Genomic DNA, 14,390 nt, shown 5'->3' with positions numbered 1-14,390 from the left:
AGGTTAGTTAGGTTTAAGTCTCATAGTGCTCAGAGCCATTTGAATACGTAAATGAAAACACCTGTCATGCGCAGGACCCATTGAAGTTGGTATAAACACGAAGGGTACAGGGATTTTTCCAGTGTCACACTGGCTTAAATGTTGATAGCCTCCCATTGTAGCAGCAGCAAGCGATCTAACAACTGCGTCCGACCCTTTCTGTCGTATACAGGCGTTGCCGAGCTCAGCGCCATATTCTGCCTGTTTACATATCTCTGTATTTGAAGAAGCATTCTTATACCAGTTTCTTTGGCTCTTCAGTGTAAATGTAACTGAGTTTTTGTTGGAAGTAAACCGGCTCGAATACTGTACATGGCCATTGAACCAAGATATTGGTGGTGATAAGATTCCCAAAGGAGGCAAGCACTGTGTAATACTTACAAGCCGGCCGGTGTGACCGAGCGGTTCTAGCCGCTTTCGTCTGGAACCGCGCGACCGCTACGGTCGCATGTTCGAATCCTGCCTCGGGTATTGATGTGTGTGATGTCCTTAGGTTAGTTAGGCACTGATGACGTCAGATGTTAAGTCGCAAAGTGCTCAGAGCTCTTTGAACCATTTTTGAATACTTACAAGATAAACTCATCACATTAACGGGTAAGATTGCTCAGTGGATAGCCCATCAAAAACAGCAAAAGAATCAAGCTGGAAAACAGGAAGAAGGTGTACTGAAGTGCGAAAGAAGAAGCAAAATGGAAACAGTGAATGGTACGCTTCCAGGATGTACATCGTTGATGGCATTTCAACAGCCACGGCGTCGTGGTTATGTGGTCACGGTGTTGGAGTGCGAAGGGATAGATCCGTTTCCAAATCCCGCTCCTCTGTCCGCTTACTGACATGTCTGTGTGTCTGTAAAGAAGGGACCTCCAAGTGTACACACCTCCTACACAAGCACCGCATGTTAATGACTCTTACATTCCGTTTTGGAAGTTTTGACTCATGAATACCTCTATCGTAACATAGACCACATGCGTTTGTTTGTTGTTTCCATTTTTGATAGAGGTCCACGCGTCATCTCGCCTGCTCTCACTATTCATCACATTTGCTTGCGATGGTAATATCATATCCTTACCATATGGCTCATATTATATAACAAACAGCATGATAATTGTCAAGGGAATAGGAGGACAGAAAATTCATAATTTTGAAAAAAGTGTGGCACGAGAGAGACTTGAACGCGGATCTCCCCCTTCACATTCCAACACCGTGGCCACACAGTTACGAAACCGTGACCCTGGCATTTCGCTCGATGTTGCACCTTCTGTACTTGGACCGATCACTGTTTCTATTTTTCTTTCCTTTTTCACAGCTCAATAGACCTTCTTCCTGTCTTCGTACTTGATCTTGTTCAGTTTTCGATGGGCTACCCAGTGGGTCATTCTACCACTAAATCTGAGAGGTGAGTATTGGGGATTTTCCCTTGTTTGACAGCTACAGAGCTTTCATGACTTCAGAGTAGTGACAATTTTCACCAAATCTAGAATTCTCCCATAACCCTTACTTCCACTCATTCCCATATAACCGCATTTCAATCCCCCATGACTATTAATATTCATCCCCCTTTACGTACTGTATTACCCTTTCAATGTCGTCAGAGCCGAGTGGAGGGTCTGAATCAGAGGCTGAGACGGTTCTGCGACCGTGTGGACTACAGATTCCTCGACTTGCGCCATAGGGTGGTGGGGTTTCGGGTTCCTCTGGATAGGTCAGGAGTCCACTACACGCAACAAGCGGCTACACGGGTAGCAGGGGTTGTGTGGCGTGGGCTGGGCGGTTTTTTAGGTTAGATGGCCTTGGACAAGTACAGAAAGGGCAACAGCCTCAACGGGTGCAGGGCAAAGTCAGGACATGCGGGGACCTAGCAACAATCGGTATTGTAATTGTAAACTGTCGAAGCTGCGTTGGTAAAGTACCGGAACTTCAAGCGCCGATAGAAAGCACCGAAGCCGAAATCGTTATAGGTACAGAAAGCTGGTTGAAGCTAGAGATAAATTCTGCCGAAATTTTTACAAAGGTACAGACGGTGTTTAGAAAGAATAGATTGCATGCAACCGGTGGTGGAGTGTTCGTCACTGTTAGTAGTAGTTTATCCTGTAGTGAAGTAGAAGTGGATAGTTCCTGTGAATTATTATGGGTGGAGGTTACACTCAACAACCGAGCTAGGTTAATAATTGGCTCCTTTTACCGACCTCCAGACTCAGCAGCATTAGTGGCAGAACAACTGAGAGAAAATTTGAAATACATTTCACATAAATTTTCTCAGCATGCTATAGTCTTAGGTGGAGATTTCAATTTACCAGATATAGACTGGGACACTCAGATGCTTAGGACGGGAGGTAGGGACAGAGCATCGAGTGACATTATACTGAGTGCTCTATCCGAAAATTACCTCGAGCAATTAAACAGAGAACCGACTCGTGGAGATAACATCTTGGACCTACTGATAACAAACAGACCCGAACTTTTCGACTCTGTATGTGCAGAACAGGGAATCAGTGATCATAAGGCCGTTGCAGCATCCCTGAATATGGAAGTTAATAGGAATATAAAAAAGGGAGGAAGGTTTATCTGTTTAGCAAGAGTAATAGAAGGCAGATTTCAGACTACCTAACAGATCAAAACGAAAATTTCTGTTCCGACACTGACAATGTTGAGTGTTTATGGACAAAGTTCAAGGCAATCGTAAAATGCGTTTTAGACAGGTACGTGCCGAGTAAAACTGTGAGGGACGGGAAAAACCCACCGTGGTACAACAACAAAGTTAGGAAACTACTGCGAAAGCAAAGATAGCTTCACTCTAAGTTTAAACGCAGCCAAAACCTCTCAGACAAACAGAAGCTAAACGATGGCAAAGTTAGCGTAAGGAGGGCTATGCGTGAAGCGTTCAGTGAATTCGAAAGTAAAATTCTATGTACCGACTTGACAGAAAATCCTAGGAAGTTCGGGTCTTACATTAAATCAGTAAGTGGCTCGAAACAGCATATCCAGACACTCCGGGATGATGATGGCATTGAAACAGAGGATGACACGCGTAAAGCTGAAATACTAAACACCTTTTTCCAAAGCTGTTTCACAGAGGAAGACCGCACTGCAGTTCCTTCTCTAAATCCTCGCACAAACGAAAAAATGGCTGACATCGAAATAAGTGTCCAAGGAATAGAAAAGCAACTGGAATCACTCAACAGAGGAAAGTCCACTGGACCTGACGGGATACCAATTCGATTCTACACAGAGTACGCGAAAGAACTTGCCCCCCTTCTAACAGCCGTGTACCGCAAGTCTCTAGAGGAACGGAAGGTTCCAAATGATTGGAAAAGAGCACAGGTAGTCCCAGTCTTCAAGAAGGGTCGTCGAGCAGATGCGCAAAACCATAGACCTATATCTCTGACGTCGATCTGTTGTAGAATTTTAGAACATGTTTTTTGCTCGAGTATCATGTCGTTTTTGGAAACCCAGAATCTACTATGTAGGAATCAACATGGATTCCGGAAACAGCGATCGTGTGAGACCCAACTCGCTTTATTTGTTCATGAGACCCAGAAAATATTAGATACAGGCTCCCAGGTAGATGCTATTTTTCTTGACTTCCGGAAGGCGTTCGATACAGTTCCGCACTGTCGCCTGATAAACGAAGTAAGAGCCTACGGAATATCAGACCAGCTGTGTGGCTGGATTGAAGAGTTTTTAGCAAACAGAACACAGCATGTTGTTATCAATGGAGAGACGTCTACAGACGTTAAAGTAACCTCTGGCGTGCCACAGGGGAGTGGTATGGGAGCATTGCTTTTCACAATATATATAAATGACCTAGTAGATAGTGTCGGAAGTCCCATGCGGCTTTTCGCGGATGATGCTGTAGTATACAGAGAAGTTGCAGCATTAGAAAATTGTAGCGAAATGCAGGAAGATCTGCAGCGGATAGGCACTTGGTGCAGGGAGTGGCAACTGACCCTTAACATAGACAAATGTAATGTATTGCGAATACATAGAAAGAAGGATCCTTTATTGTATGATTATATGATAGCGGAACAAACACTGGTAGCAGTTACTTCTGTAAAATATCTGGGAGTATGCGTGCGGAACGATTTGAAGTGGAACGATCATATAAAATTAATTGTTGGTAAAGCGGGTACCAGGTTGAGATTCATTGGGCGAGTGCTTAGAAAATGTAGTCCATCAACAAAGGAGGTGGCTTACAAAACACTCGTTCGACCTATACTTGAGTATTGCTCATCGGTGTGGGATCCGTACCAGATCGGGTTGACGGAGGAGATAGAGAAGATCCAAAGAAGAGCGGCGCGTTTCGTCACAGGATTATTTGGTAACCGTGATAGCGTTACGGAGATGTTTAGCAAACTCAAGTGGCAGACTCTGCAAGAGAGGCGCTCTGCATCGCGGTGTAGCTTGCTGTCCAGGTTTCGAGAGGGTGCGTTTCTGGATGAGGTATCGAATATATGGCTTCCCCCTACTTATACTTCCCGAGGAGATCACGAATGTAAAATTAGAGAGATTAGAGCACGCACGGAGGCTTTCCGGCAGTCGTTCTTCCCGCGAACCATACGCGACTGGAACAGGAAAGGGAGGTAATGACAGTGGCACGTCAAGTGCCTTCCGCCACACACCGTTGGGTGGCTTGCGGAGTATAAATGTAGATGTAGATGTAGATATACTTTCTCCATCTCTTCACGTTCAGGTTGCGACGTCGGCATGCATACCTGAACTATCGTTGTCGTTGATGGTTTGCTGTCGATTCTCATGAGAACAACCCTGACACTGAACTGTTCACAGTAACACACTTTCTGCCTCACATTCCTGTTCATAACGTATACCGTTACACCACTTTCTGCTGCTGTTAATATTACCCTATACTCATCTGACCAGAAATCGTTGTCTTCTTTCCATTTCATTTACTGATACCCACTGTATCTAGAGTAAGTCTTTGGATTTTCCTCTTCAGATTTTCTAGCTTCCGTACCCTGTTTAAACTTCTGACATTTCGCGTCCCGAATCGTACAACGTTATCCTTACGCTGGTTATTCAGTCTTTTTCTCAACGTCACCTCCCCCTTGGCAGTCCCGGAGATCCAAAGCGAGGGGGCTATTCCGGAACCTTTAGCCAATGGAAAGATCATCATGACACTTTTTTAATTACAGTTGTGGAAAAAGCCAATTCTGTTGCATTTGAAAATAGCTCATTCCAGTCACTGTCTTTTCCTTAAAAATGGATCGTAGTCTTTTTTACGAGAATGCGGAAACGGGGAATGGCACAAAGAACGTTCACTATAAGAGTTGCATTCAAGTTCTAAGGCCTCCGATTTTTTTTCTAATTAACTACTCACCCAAATCGATGAAACTGGCGTTACTTCTCGACGTAATCGCCCAGCAGACGTACACATTTTTCACAACGCTGACGCCATGATTCCATGGCAGCGGCGAAGGCTTCTTTAGGAGTCTGTTTTGACCACTGGAAAATCGCTGAGGCAATAGCAGCACGGCTGGTGAATGTGCGGCCACGGAGAGTGTCTTTCATTGTTGGAAAAAGCCAAAAGTCACTAGGAGCCAGGTCAGGTGAGTAGGGAGCATGAGGAATCACTTCAAAGTTGTTATCACGAAGAAACTGTTGCGTAACGTTAGCTCGATGTGCGGGAGCGTTGTCTTGGTGAAACAGCACACGCACAGCCCTTCCCAGACGTTTTTGTTTGCAGTGAAGGAAGGAATTTGTTCTTCAAAACATTTTCGTAGGATGCACCTGTTACCGTAGTGCCCTTTGGAACGCAATGGGTAAGGATTACGCCCTCGCTGTCCCAGAACATGGACACCATCATTTTTTCAGCACTGGCGGTTACCCGAAATTTTTTTGGTGGCGGTGAATCTGTGTGCATCCATTGAGCTGACTGGCGCTTTGTTTCTGGATTGAAAAATGGCATCCACGTCTCATCCATTGTCACAACCGACGAAAAGAAAGTCCCATTCGTGCTGTCGGTGCGCGTCAACATTGCTCGGCAACATGTCACACGGGCAGCCGTGTGGTCGTCCGTCAGCAATCGTGGCACCCACCTGGACGACACTTTTAACACTTTCAGGTCGTCATGCAGGATTGTGTGCACATAACCCACAGAAATGCCAACTCTGGAGGCGATCTGTTCAACAGTCATTTGGCGATCCCCCAAAACAATTCTCTCCACTTTCTCGATCGTGTCGTCAGACCGGCTTGTGCGAGCCCGAGGTTGTTTCGCTTTGTTGTCACACAATGTTCTGCCTTCATTAAACTGTTGCACCCACGAACGCACTTTCGACACATCCATAACTACATCACCACTTGTCTCCTTCAACTGTCGATGAATGCCGGCCGGAGTGGCCGTTCGGTTCTGGGCGCTACAGTCTGGAACCGGGTGACCGCTACGGTCGCAGGTTCGAATCCTGCCTCGGGCATGGATGTGTGTGATGTCCCTAGGTTAGTTAGGTTTAATTAGTTCTAAGTTCTAGGCGACTGATGACCTCAGAAGTTAAGTCGCATAGTGCTCAGAGCCATTTTGTCGATGAATTTCAATTGGTTTCACACCACGCAAATTCAGAAAACGAATGATTGCACGCTGTTCAAGCAAGGAAAACGTCGCCATTTTAAGTTTTTAAAACAGTTCTAATTCTCGCCGCTGGCGGTAAAATTCCATCTGCCGTACGGTGCTGCCATCTCTGGGACGTATTGACAACGAACGCGGCCTCATTTTAAAACAATGCACATGTTTCTCTTTCCAGTCCGGAGAAAAACAATCGGAGGCCTTAGAACTTGAATGCACCTCGTACATGAGTCTGCTTCGTACTCAGTAATGTGTTGAGGGTTCTGGAGTCCCCATATGCGCACATTGTGTCGGTTTACTTTACCGCTAACATCAAATGTTGCTTCCTCACTGAAAATTACCCGCTGTGAAACTGTCTCCTCTAGCAGAGGATTGCTGAAGTAAATCAGTTTCCTTTTATCACCAACTGCAAGAGCATGCATTAACTGTAGTCTATATGGTTTTTAGGCCAAACTGCACCTTAACACTCGCCAGAGAGACGTATGAGGTGCTGCCAGTTCTCTGCTTGCTTGCCGAGGAGCCTTGTGTTGACTCCACTCAAACATTTGGCGAATTGTTTCCACCACGCCATCAGACGTCTGAGGTCAACCTGACCGGGCACACCAACGACGACTATTTTTGGGTGCAGGCTCATCAATGACAAAACTTCAACCTACTCTTTATCATTACTAAATTGTGATCTGCGTCTATGTCTGCTCCTGAATACGCCTTAGAATCCAATATATATCTGATTTCGGAATCTCTTCAAATGGTTCAAATGCCTCTGAGCACTAAGGGACTCAACTGCTGAGGTCATTAGTCCCCTAGAACTTAGAACTACTTAAACCTAACTAACCTAAGGACATCACACACATCCATGCCCGAGGCAGGATTCGAACCTGCGACCGTAGCGGTCTCGCGGTTCCAGACTGCAGCGCCAGAACCGCGCGGCCACTTCGGCCGGCTTCGGAATCTCTGCCTGACCATGCAGCAATCTAACTGAAATCTTCCTGTATCTTCCGGATTTTTTCCAGGTGTACCTCCTCCTCTTGTGATCCTTCAAGAGAGAATTCGCTATTACCAGCTGTAAGTTATTGCAGAACTCAGTTAGTCTTTTTCCTCTCTTGTTCCTGGCACCAAGCTAGATTGGGAACTCTGTATTGCGTTTATGAGTGTAGCACTGCACAGCATTAAGCAGGGTCATCTGACGAACATTTCTGAGTAAATTCTCATTGCAGTAGGTCGCGTAATTTGTCTGGTATGCCTCACACTGTTAAGTGAGCACTCTGACGATGGCTGCAAATGGGATTTCTCGCAACAGCACAGAAGTTCTGGATAAGAATGGAAAGGACGGCTCAGACTGTAACACAGTGCATGATGAATGTTTCAGGTATCGTTGGAGGCCCCACGTCGCAGGCACCATAGTGGCAGCTCTGGTTCTGATATCCAGTGTCCAGTTTTGTGGCACTTCTGACTCCACGGAGTGTCCCTGTAAGATCTTCAGATGGGGGACAGTGTGCAACAGCACCTCTCAGACACCTTCGTGCCTCTTCAAGAAGGACCAGGTGCTGATACTGGAACTCCCAACCATGACCCAACTGATCGGCCCCGTGTTGGCCAACATGCCGAGTGTCCGCCGACTCCGCATTGTGTCCAATTCTCTCACGGCAATCAGGTCGTCTGCCTTCACCAGCGACCCACTGTCGGAAATTGACCAGCTCACACTGGACGTGCCAAACGTGACGACCTTGGAGCCCAGAGTATTCCGACAGCTGCCCAGACTAAGGCGGCTGCGTATATTGAGTGCCATCCAGAGCCTGGACGAGAAAGAGTTCGAACTGTGCCCAGACCTCAGAGAAGTGCTCTTCCACGGCAAGCTCCAGAAGATACACCATGGAACGTTCAGGCACAACAAGGTGCTTTCCTACCTCGATCTCTTCGGCAACAACTTGACCACCTTACCAGATGATCTAATCGCTGGCAACCCACGGTTGGAAACCTTGTCACTCACTGAGAATGGCATACGTACCATCTCTGCTGGGGCGTTCAGAAACGCTTCGAACCTCCAGCAGCTAATTCTGTCCCGGAACAACTTGCGGACTCTAGAGGAGGGAGTGTTGGACGATGCGAAGGTGCTCACTTATTTTCACGCTTCAGCGAACACAATCACGTCTCTGCCCCCGACAATTTTTGCCAAAACAATGTTGCTGATAGAAATCCATCTACATTTGAACAACCTGACGACTCTACCAAAGGACATATTTGCACATACCACCAATCTCAAGGTAAGAACTCGTAATCATTTTATTTTTTTGTTCTTAGTATTAAGTACCTGTCAGTGATCACAAAGGGAAATTCAGCACTCGTTATGTAAATGTTGTGATTGAAGTGTTCTGCGCGACTATCTTTTAGCTTTGGACTGCTTCAGTATGGTGATACGCTTTCATCAAAATTGACTGTCCGCCCCCGGTAGCTGAATTGTCAGCGTGACGGATTGTCAATCCTCTGGGCCCGGGTTCGTTTCCCGGCTGGGTCGGGGAATTTTCTCCGCCCATGGACTGACTGTTGTTCTGTCCTCATCATCATCCTATCATCCTCATCGACTGCAGGTCTCCGAAGTGGCGCCACATTGAAAGAAAGGCAACTGGTGACCGGCCTGCCCGACGGGTGGCCCTAGCCATATGATTAAACTTAAAAAAATCAAAATGAATCAGTTCCTCTGTAACGAAAACTGAAAATTTGCACCGTGCCAGATTACCAGTCATTGCAATCGGTTTATTGGATTAACTAAGTGGGCCATCTCAAAGATCTAAAAAACTTTCGATGTTTCTCAAATTACTTCCGAACTCTACCAACTAAGGATCTTTCATGAGTGATATCAGTGTAGCACCAATTCGGGCAGAACGTTATTCTACAGGGAAATATAAGAATTAAAGGTTTTAATGAGCTAAGATAACGCTGCTATCGTGATATATCGCTGACCTATAATGAAAGCTGAAAACTAGTGGCTGTCTGTGACTCGAAACCGGATATCCTGCATATACACTACAGGCCATTAAAATTGATACACCACGAACATGACGTGCTACAGACGCGATATTTAACCGACAGGAGGAAGATGCTGTGATATGCAAATGATTAGCTTTTCAGAGCACTCACACTAGGTTGGCGCCGGTGGTGACACCTACAACGTGCTGACTTGAGGAAAGTTTCCAAACAGCAGTTGACCGGCGTTGCCTAGTGAAACGTTGTTGTGATGCCTCGTGTAAGGAGGAGAAATGCGACCAATCACGTTTCCGACTATGATAAAGGTCGGATTGTAGCCTATCGCGATTGCGGTTTATCGGATCGCGACATTGCTGCTCGCGTTGGTCGAGATCCAATGACTGTTAGCAGAATATGCACCAAACCGTAGCCCAGTTTGTTTGCGGCGATGCTCTTTCAACGAGGTTCGGACAAGGCACTGCTTTCCAACGAGTCTGTAGGAATTCCATGGTGAGGACGGGGCTCCATAAAATTTCAGCCCCTAAATAGCTCAGTACAAGACAGAAGTAGAGAATGTATTTTAACTTATAATTTATGCCTCCAACATCAATAGGGGGTTCAAGACTAGCAGGACGGACACAGAGAAATAAACGAGACGTGAATGTGTGTGTTTATTGAGTTATCAAAACAGTACGTTGCACTTAATACACTACTGGCCATTAAAATTGCTACACCACGAAGGTGACGTGCTACAGACGCAAAATTTAACCGACAGGAAGAAGATGCTTTGATATGCAAATGATTAGCTTTTCAGAGCATTCACACAAGGTTGGCGCCCGTTGCAACACCTACAACGTGCTGACATGAGGAAAGTTTCCAACTGATTTCTCATACTCAAACAGCAGTTGACCGGTGTTGTCTGGTGAAACGTTGTTGTGATGCTTCGCGTAAGGAGGAGAAATGCGTACCATCACGTTTCCGACTTTGATAAAGGTCGGATTTTAGTCTATCACGATTGCGGTTTATCGTATCGCGACATTGCTGCTCGCGTTGGTCGAGATCCAATGACTATTGGCAGAATATGGAATCGGTGGGTTCAGGAGGGTAATACGGAACGCCGTGGTGGATCCCAACGGCCTCGTATCATTAGCAGTCGAGATGACTGGCATCTTATCCGCATGGCTGTAACGGGTCGTGCAGCCACGTCTCGATCCCTGAGTCAACAGATGGGGCGTTAGCAAGACTACAACCATCTGCACGAACAGACGACGTTTGCAGCAGCATGGACTATCAGCTCGGAGACTATGGCTGCAATGGCGTACTCAACGACGAACCTGGGTGCGCGAATGGCAAAACGTTATGTTGTCGGATGAATCCAGGTTCTGTTTACAGCATCATAATGGTCGCATCCGTCTTTGGCGACATCGCGGTGAACGCACATTGGAAGCGTGTATTTGTCATCGCCATACTGGCGTATCACCCGGCGTGAAGGTATGAGGTGGCATTGGTTACACGTCTCGGTTACCTCTTGTTCGCATTGCCGGCACTTTGAACAGTGGACGTTACATTTCAGATGTGTTACAACCCGTGCAACCCATGGTTCTACCCTTCATTCGATCCCTGCGAGCGGGCGCTAATGACCATAGCAGTTTTGCGCCCTAAAACAAAAAAAAAGATCCCTGCGAAACACTACATTTCAGCAGGATAATGCACGACCGCATGTTGCAGGTCCAGTACGGGCCTTTCTGGATACAGAATATGTTCGACTGCTGTCCTGGCCAGCACATTCTCCAGATCTCTCACCAATTGAAAACGTCTGGTCACTGGTGGTCGAGCAACTGGCTCGTCACAATACGCCAGCCACTACTCTTGATGAACTATGGTATCGTGTTGAAGTTGCATGGGCAGCTGTACCTGTACACGCCATCCAAGCTCTGTTTGACTCAAGGCCAAGGCGTATCAAGGCCGTTATTACCTCCAGAGGTGGTTGTTCTGGATACTGATTTTTCAGGATCTATGCACCCAAACTGCGTGAAAATGTAATCATGTGTCAGTTGTAGTATAATATATTTGTCCAATGAATACCCGTTTATGATCTGCATTTCTTCTTGGTGTAGCAATTTTAATGGCCAGTAGTGTAGGTATAGTAAACAATTGCCTTAATGAATCACATGATCTGAGAGTGACCTTAAGACTGCTCCAATCTTTCAGCACAATTTACCGTTCCATTTCACCACTTGACAAGAAATGTGAAGCACTCATTGGACATGGTCAAATGTCAGTGAAGCTTCCTACACACTCACACGATATGTCGGGTGGAGTTGTCCGTGACAGGTGGAACGACCGCCAGAGAGTGTTAATGTCGTTCATGTTTAGTGTTGTTATGTTGCGCATGAACAGCTTCGTAGGTTGTGATAACTGAATAACATCCAGGTTGATAGGGCACTCGTATGTGGCAGTGGTCTGATGCAGGTCTTCATGGGAAGGTGAAGGCAGGCGCACTTGTCCTTGAGATTCCGTCATCCCCGTCTGACCACCATAATGGAGGGTCGTCATATCATGCATCAACCACTATATAGCGTCATCACTTCTACGCCTGCCTTCATAGAACAAGTAATGGACTCCCTGCATTGTTCTTTGCCGTCTCGCACCATTGCCCGGAGACTGTCAGCCATCGAGAACAGTGCATAAAATTTTGCGAGATATCTTTCATCGCTTTCCGCACAGAATCACCCATGTTCAGGAGTTGCTTCCTGCTGACCTGACAGCAAGACAAACGTTCGGTCTGGAATTTCCTGCTCATGGAAGTCGATAATGAATGCACATGCAACACTCTGTGGACAGATGAAGCCCACGTCCATCTCCAAAGACATGTCTGTAAGCAGAACTACCAACAGATAATCCGCACGTACGTCACTGGTTCCACTTCATTTACCGCTTCATTCTGTAAAGGTGACACTGTGGTTCGGGTTTACACAATCGTAAGTCGTAGTGGCCGTATTTTTTCTAGGAGATGAGTCCTGCTGATCCTGTCCCTGGTAAGCGCTACGAAAGTCTTTCGCGGGCCAACGCCATTCCAACCCTTCAACAGCGTTGCTGTGTGGGCAGGAAAATTTTATGCGAAATGGTGCTTCTCCTTACATTGCACAGCCGGTGAAGTGGCTGCTGCAGAGGCATTTCGGAAATGCTAGATTGTCAGCCGTCATTTTACTACAGCCTGGCCGTCCAGATCACCTGATCTTAGTCGAATAAACTCTTCCGGGTTTGCCACCGCATTGTCAACTATAATATTCCAACGTTTCGGCGACTATTAAAAGACGCCCTCCTCAGGTTGAGCTGCTAACTGTGTTGTCAATGTTGTCACAAACCCAGAAGAATCTCATTGACTGCGGAAGCCTACGTTTACACCTGATCTTAATCTATGTGAGTTCTGGCTGTGGGGTTATCTGAAAGATGATGTGTTCAGTGGCGGCCGCTGTGGCCGAGCGGCTCTAGGCACTTCAGTCCGGAACCGCGCTGCTGCTACGGTCACAGGTTTGAATCATGCCTTGGGCGTGGATGTGTGTGATGTTCTTAGGTTAGTTAGGTTTAAGTAGTTCTAAGTCTAGGGGACTGATGACCTCAAATGTTAAGTCCTACAGTGCTTAGAGCCATTTGAAGCATTTTGTTGTGTTCAGTAGTTCCATTACGAGCGTAGCTGAGCTGAAAGCACGCATTGCGCAACAGATTCTGAACATGGTCCCCAGGACACTCCGATCTGTTGCAGAATACGCTGTTTCTCAATTTCATCCTGTGGTAGAAAACTGTGGACAGCATATTGATCACATCTTGCACCAGTCTCAAGACAGAAACGGATTTCACTTTAATTTTCATGCTGATCTTGGCCCCAGGACAACTAAAAGTCGCTGACATTTCGCTTTTTATGCCTTTTGGTCTCGAGACAATAAAAATCGATTTTTACCATCGGATGTGGTACTACTTTGACGTGGTGGATGGGCTTACCCAGCCAACAGTGCCACAACTATCGACTGCCGAACCTGTGCGGTCATGCACAAAGAAAAGTACGGATGGTGTACTGTGGAATTAAAACTGTAGCCCTTGCACCTCGATTTATATGTGTTTCGTCCCCGACCCCATTTAAGTTAAGACGCTTACAGCGCCACCTACTGGTAAAATTTTCGTTTACGTTTTATTGTTCCATGGCGTTTCCCCTGCGTAAATAGCATGTTGTTCAAATTGGACGTTATTCTGAGCAGTAGTTCCCTTTCTACAGCGTCTTGAGCTTGGAGTTTTGATTATAGACACTCTGTATATACAGGGTGGTCACAAATTCCCGTTACAGACTTCTAGGACTTGAACAGGGGAGTGAGTACATCGTATTTTGAATAGGAACCCATGTCCGGGAAAGTCAGCCAACGAGACTACAGAGCTTCAAAGTTATAGGCGCGGGCGTATGTAAATATACGTATACACGGAGTGATTCCGTGATGACGTTACAGGCTTTCTAGAATGATGGAGAACGATAAGTGTATTAATTTGAAGTAAGGATCCCTGTACCGGAAACGAACGAGTCGAAAGTTACAAACGAAAACCGTTCTGATACCTCTGACAGTTGAATACATGTACCGGTCCTTGTGTTGCGAAGAGTGTAGGGCTGGTAACTTTCAGTGGTGGTAGTGTGGACAAAAACGAGAAAAAATGTCCAGTAAATGTGGGCTCTAAAGTGCGTACCTTAACAGCTATGAACACTTGCCCAGTAGAGGAGATGTGTTTCACAATAGCGAGATGAAGGAATGGTCATAGCTCCTCAGGT

The 14,390-nt window shown here is 46.2% G+C and overlaps 1 protein-coding gene across 1 annotated transcript in view; it reads left to right on the top strand.

Moving 5' to 3' along the window:
* LOC124552299 (insulin-like growth factor-binding protein complex acid labile subunit) overlaps positions 1-14,390 on the top strand; it is a 103,562-nt gene that overhangs the window by 54,366 nt on the left and 34,806 nt on the right. The window contains exon 2 of the mRNA XM_047126574.1: positions 7,983-8,877. Within this exon, the coding sequence (XP_046982530.1) occupies positions 7,983-8,877 (895 nt within the window). The remainder of the gene's footprint in view (positions 1-7,982; positions 8,878-14,390) is intronic.

Source organism: Schistocerca americana, chromosome 10 (assembly GCF_021461395.2).
Source record: "Schistocerca americana isolate TAMUIC-IGC-003095 chromosome 10, iqSchAmer2.1, whole genome shotgun sequence".
Classification (NCBI taxonomy): Eukaryota; Metazoa; Arthropoda; class Insecta; order Orthoptera; family Acrididae; genus Schistocerca; species Schistocerca americana.
The sequence above is the reverse complement of the archived record's forward strand: the minus strand, read 5'-3'. Positions and strand labels throughout refer to the sequence as shown.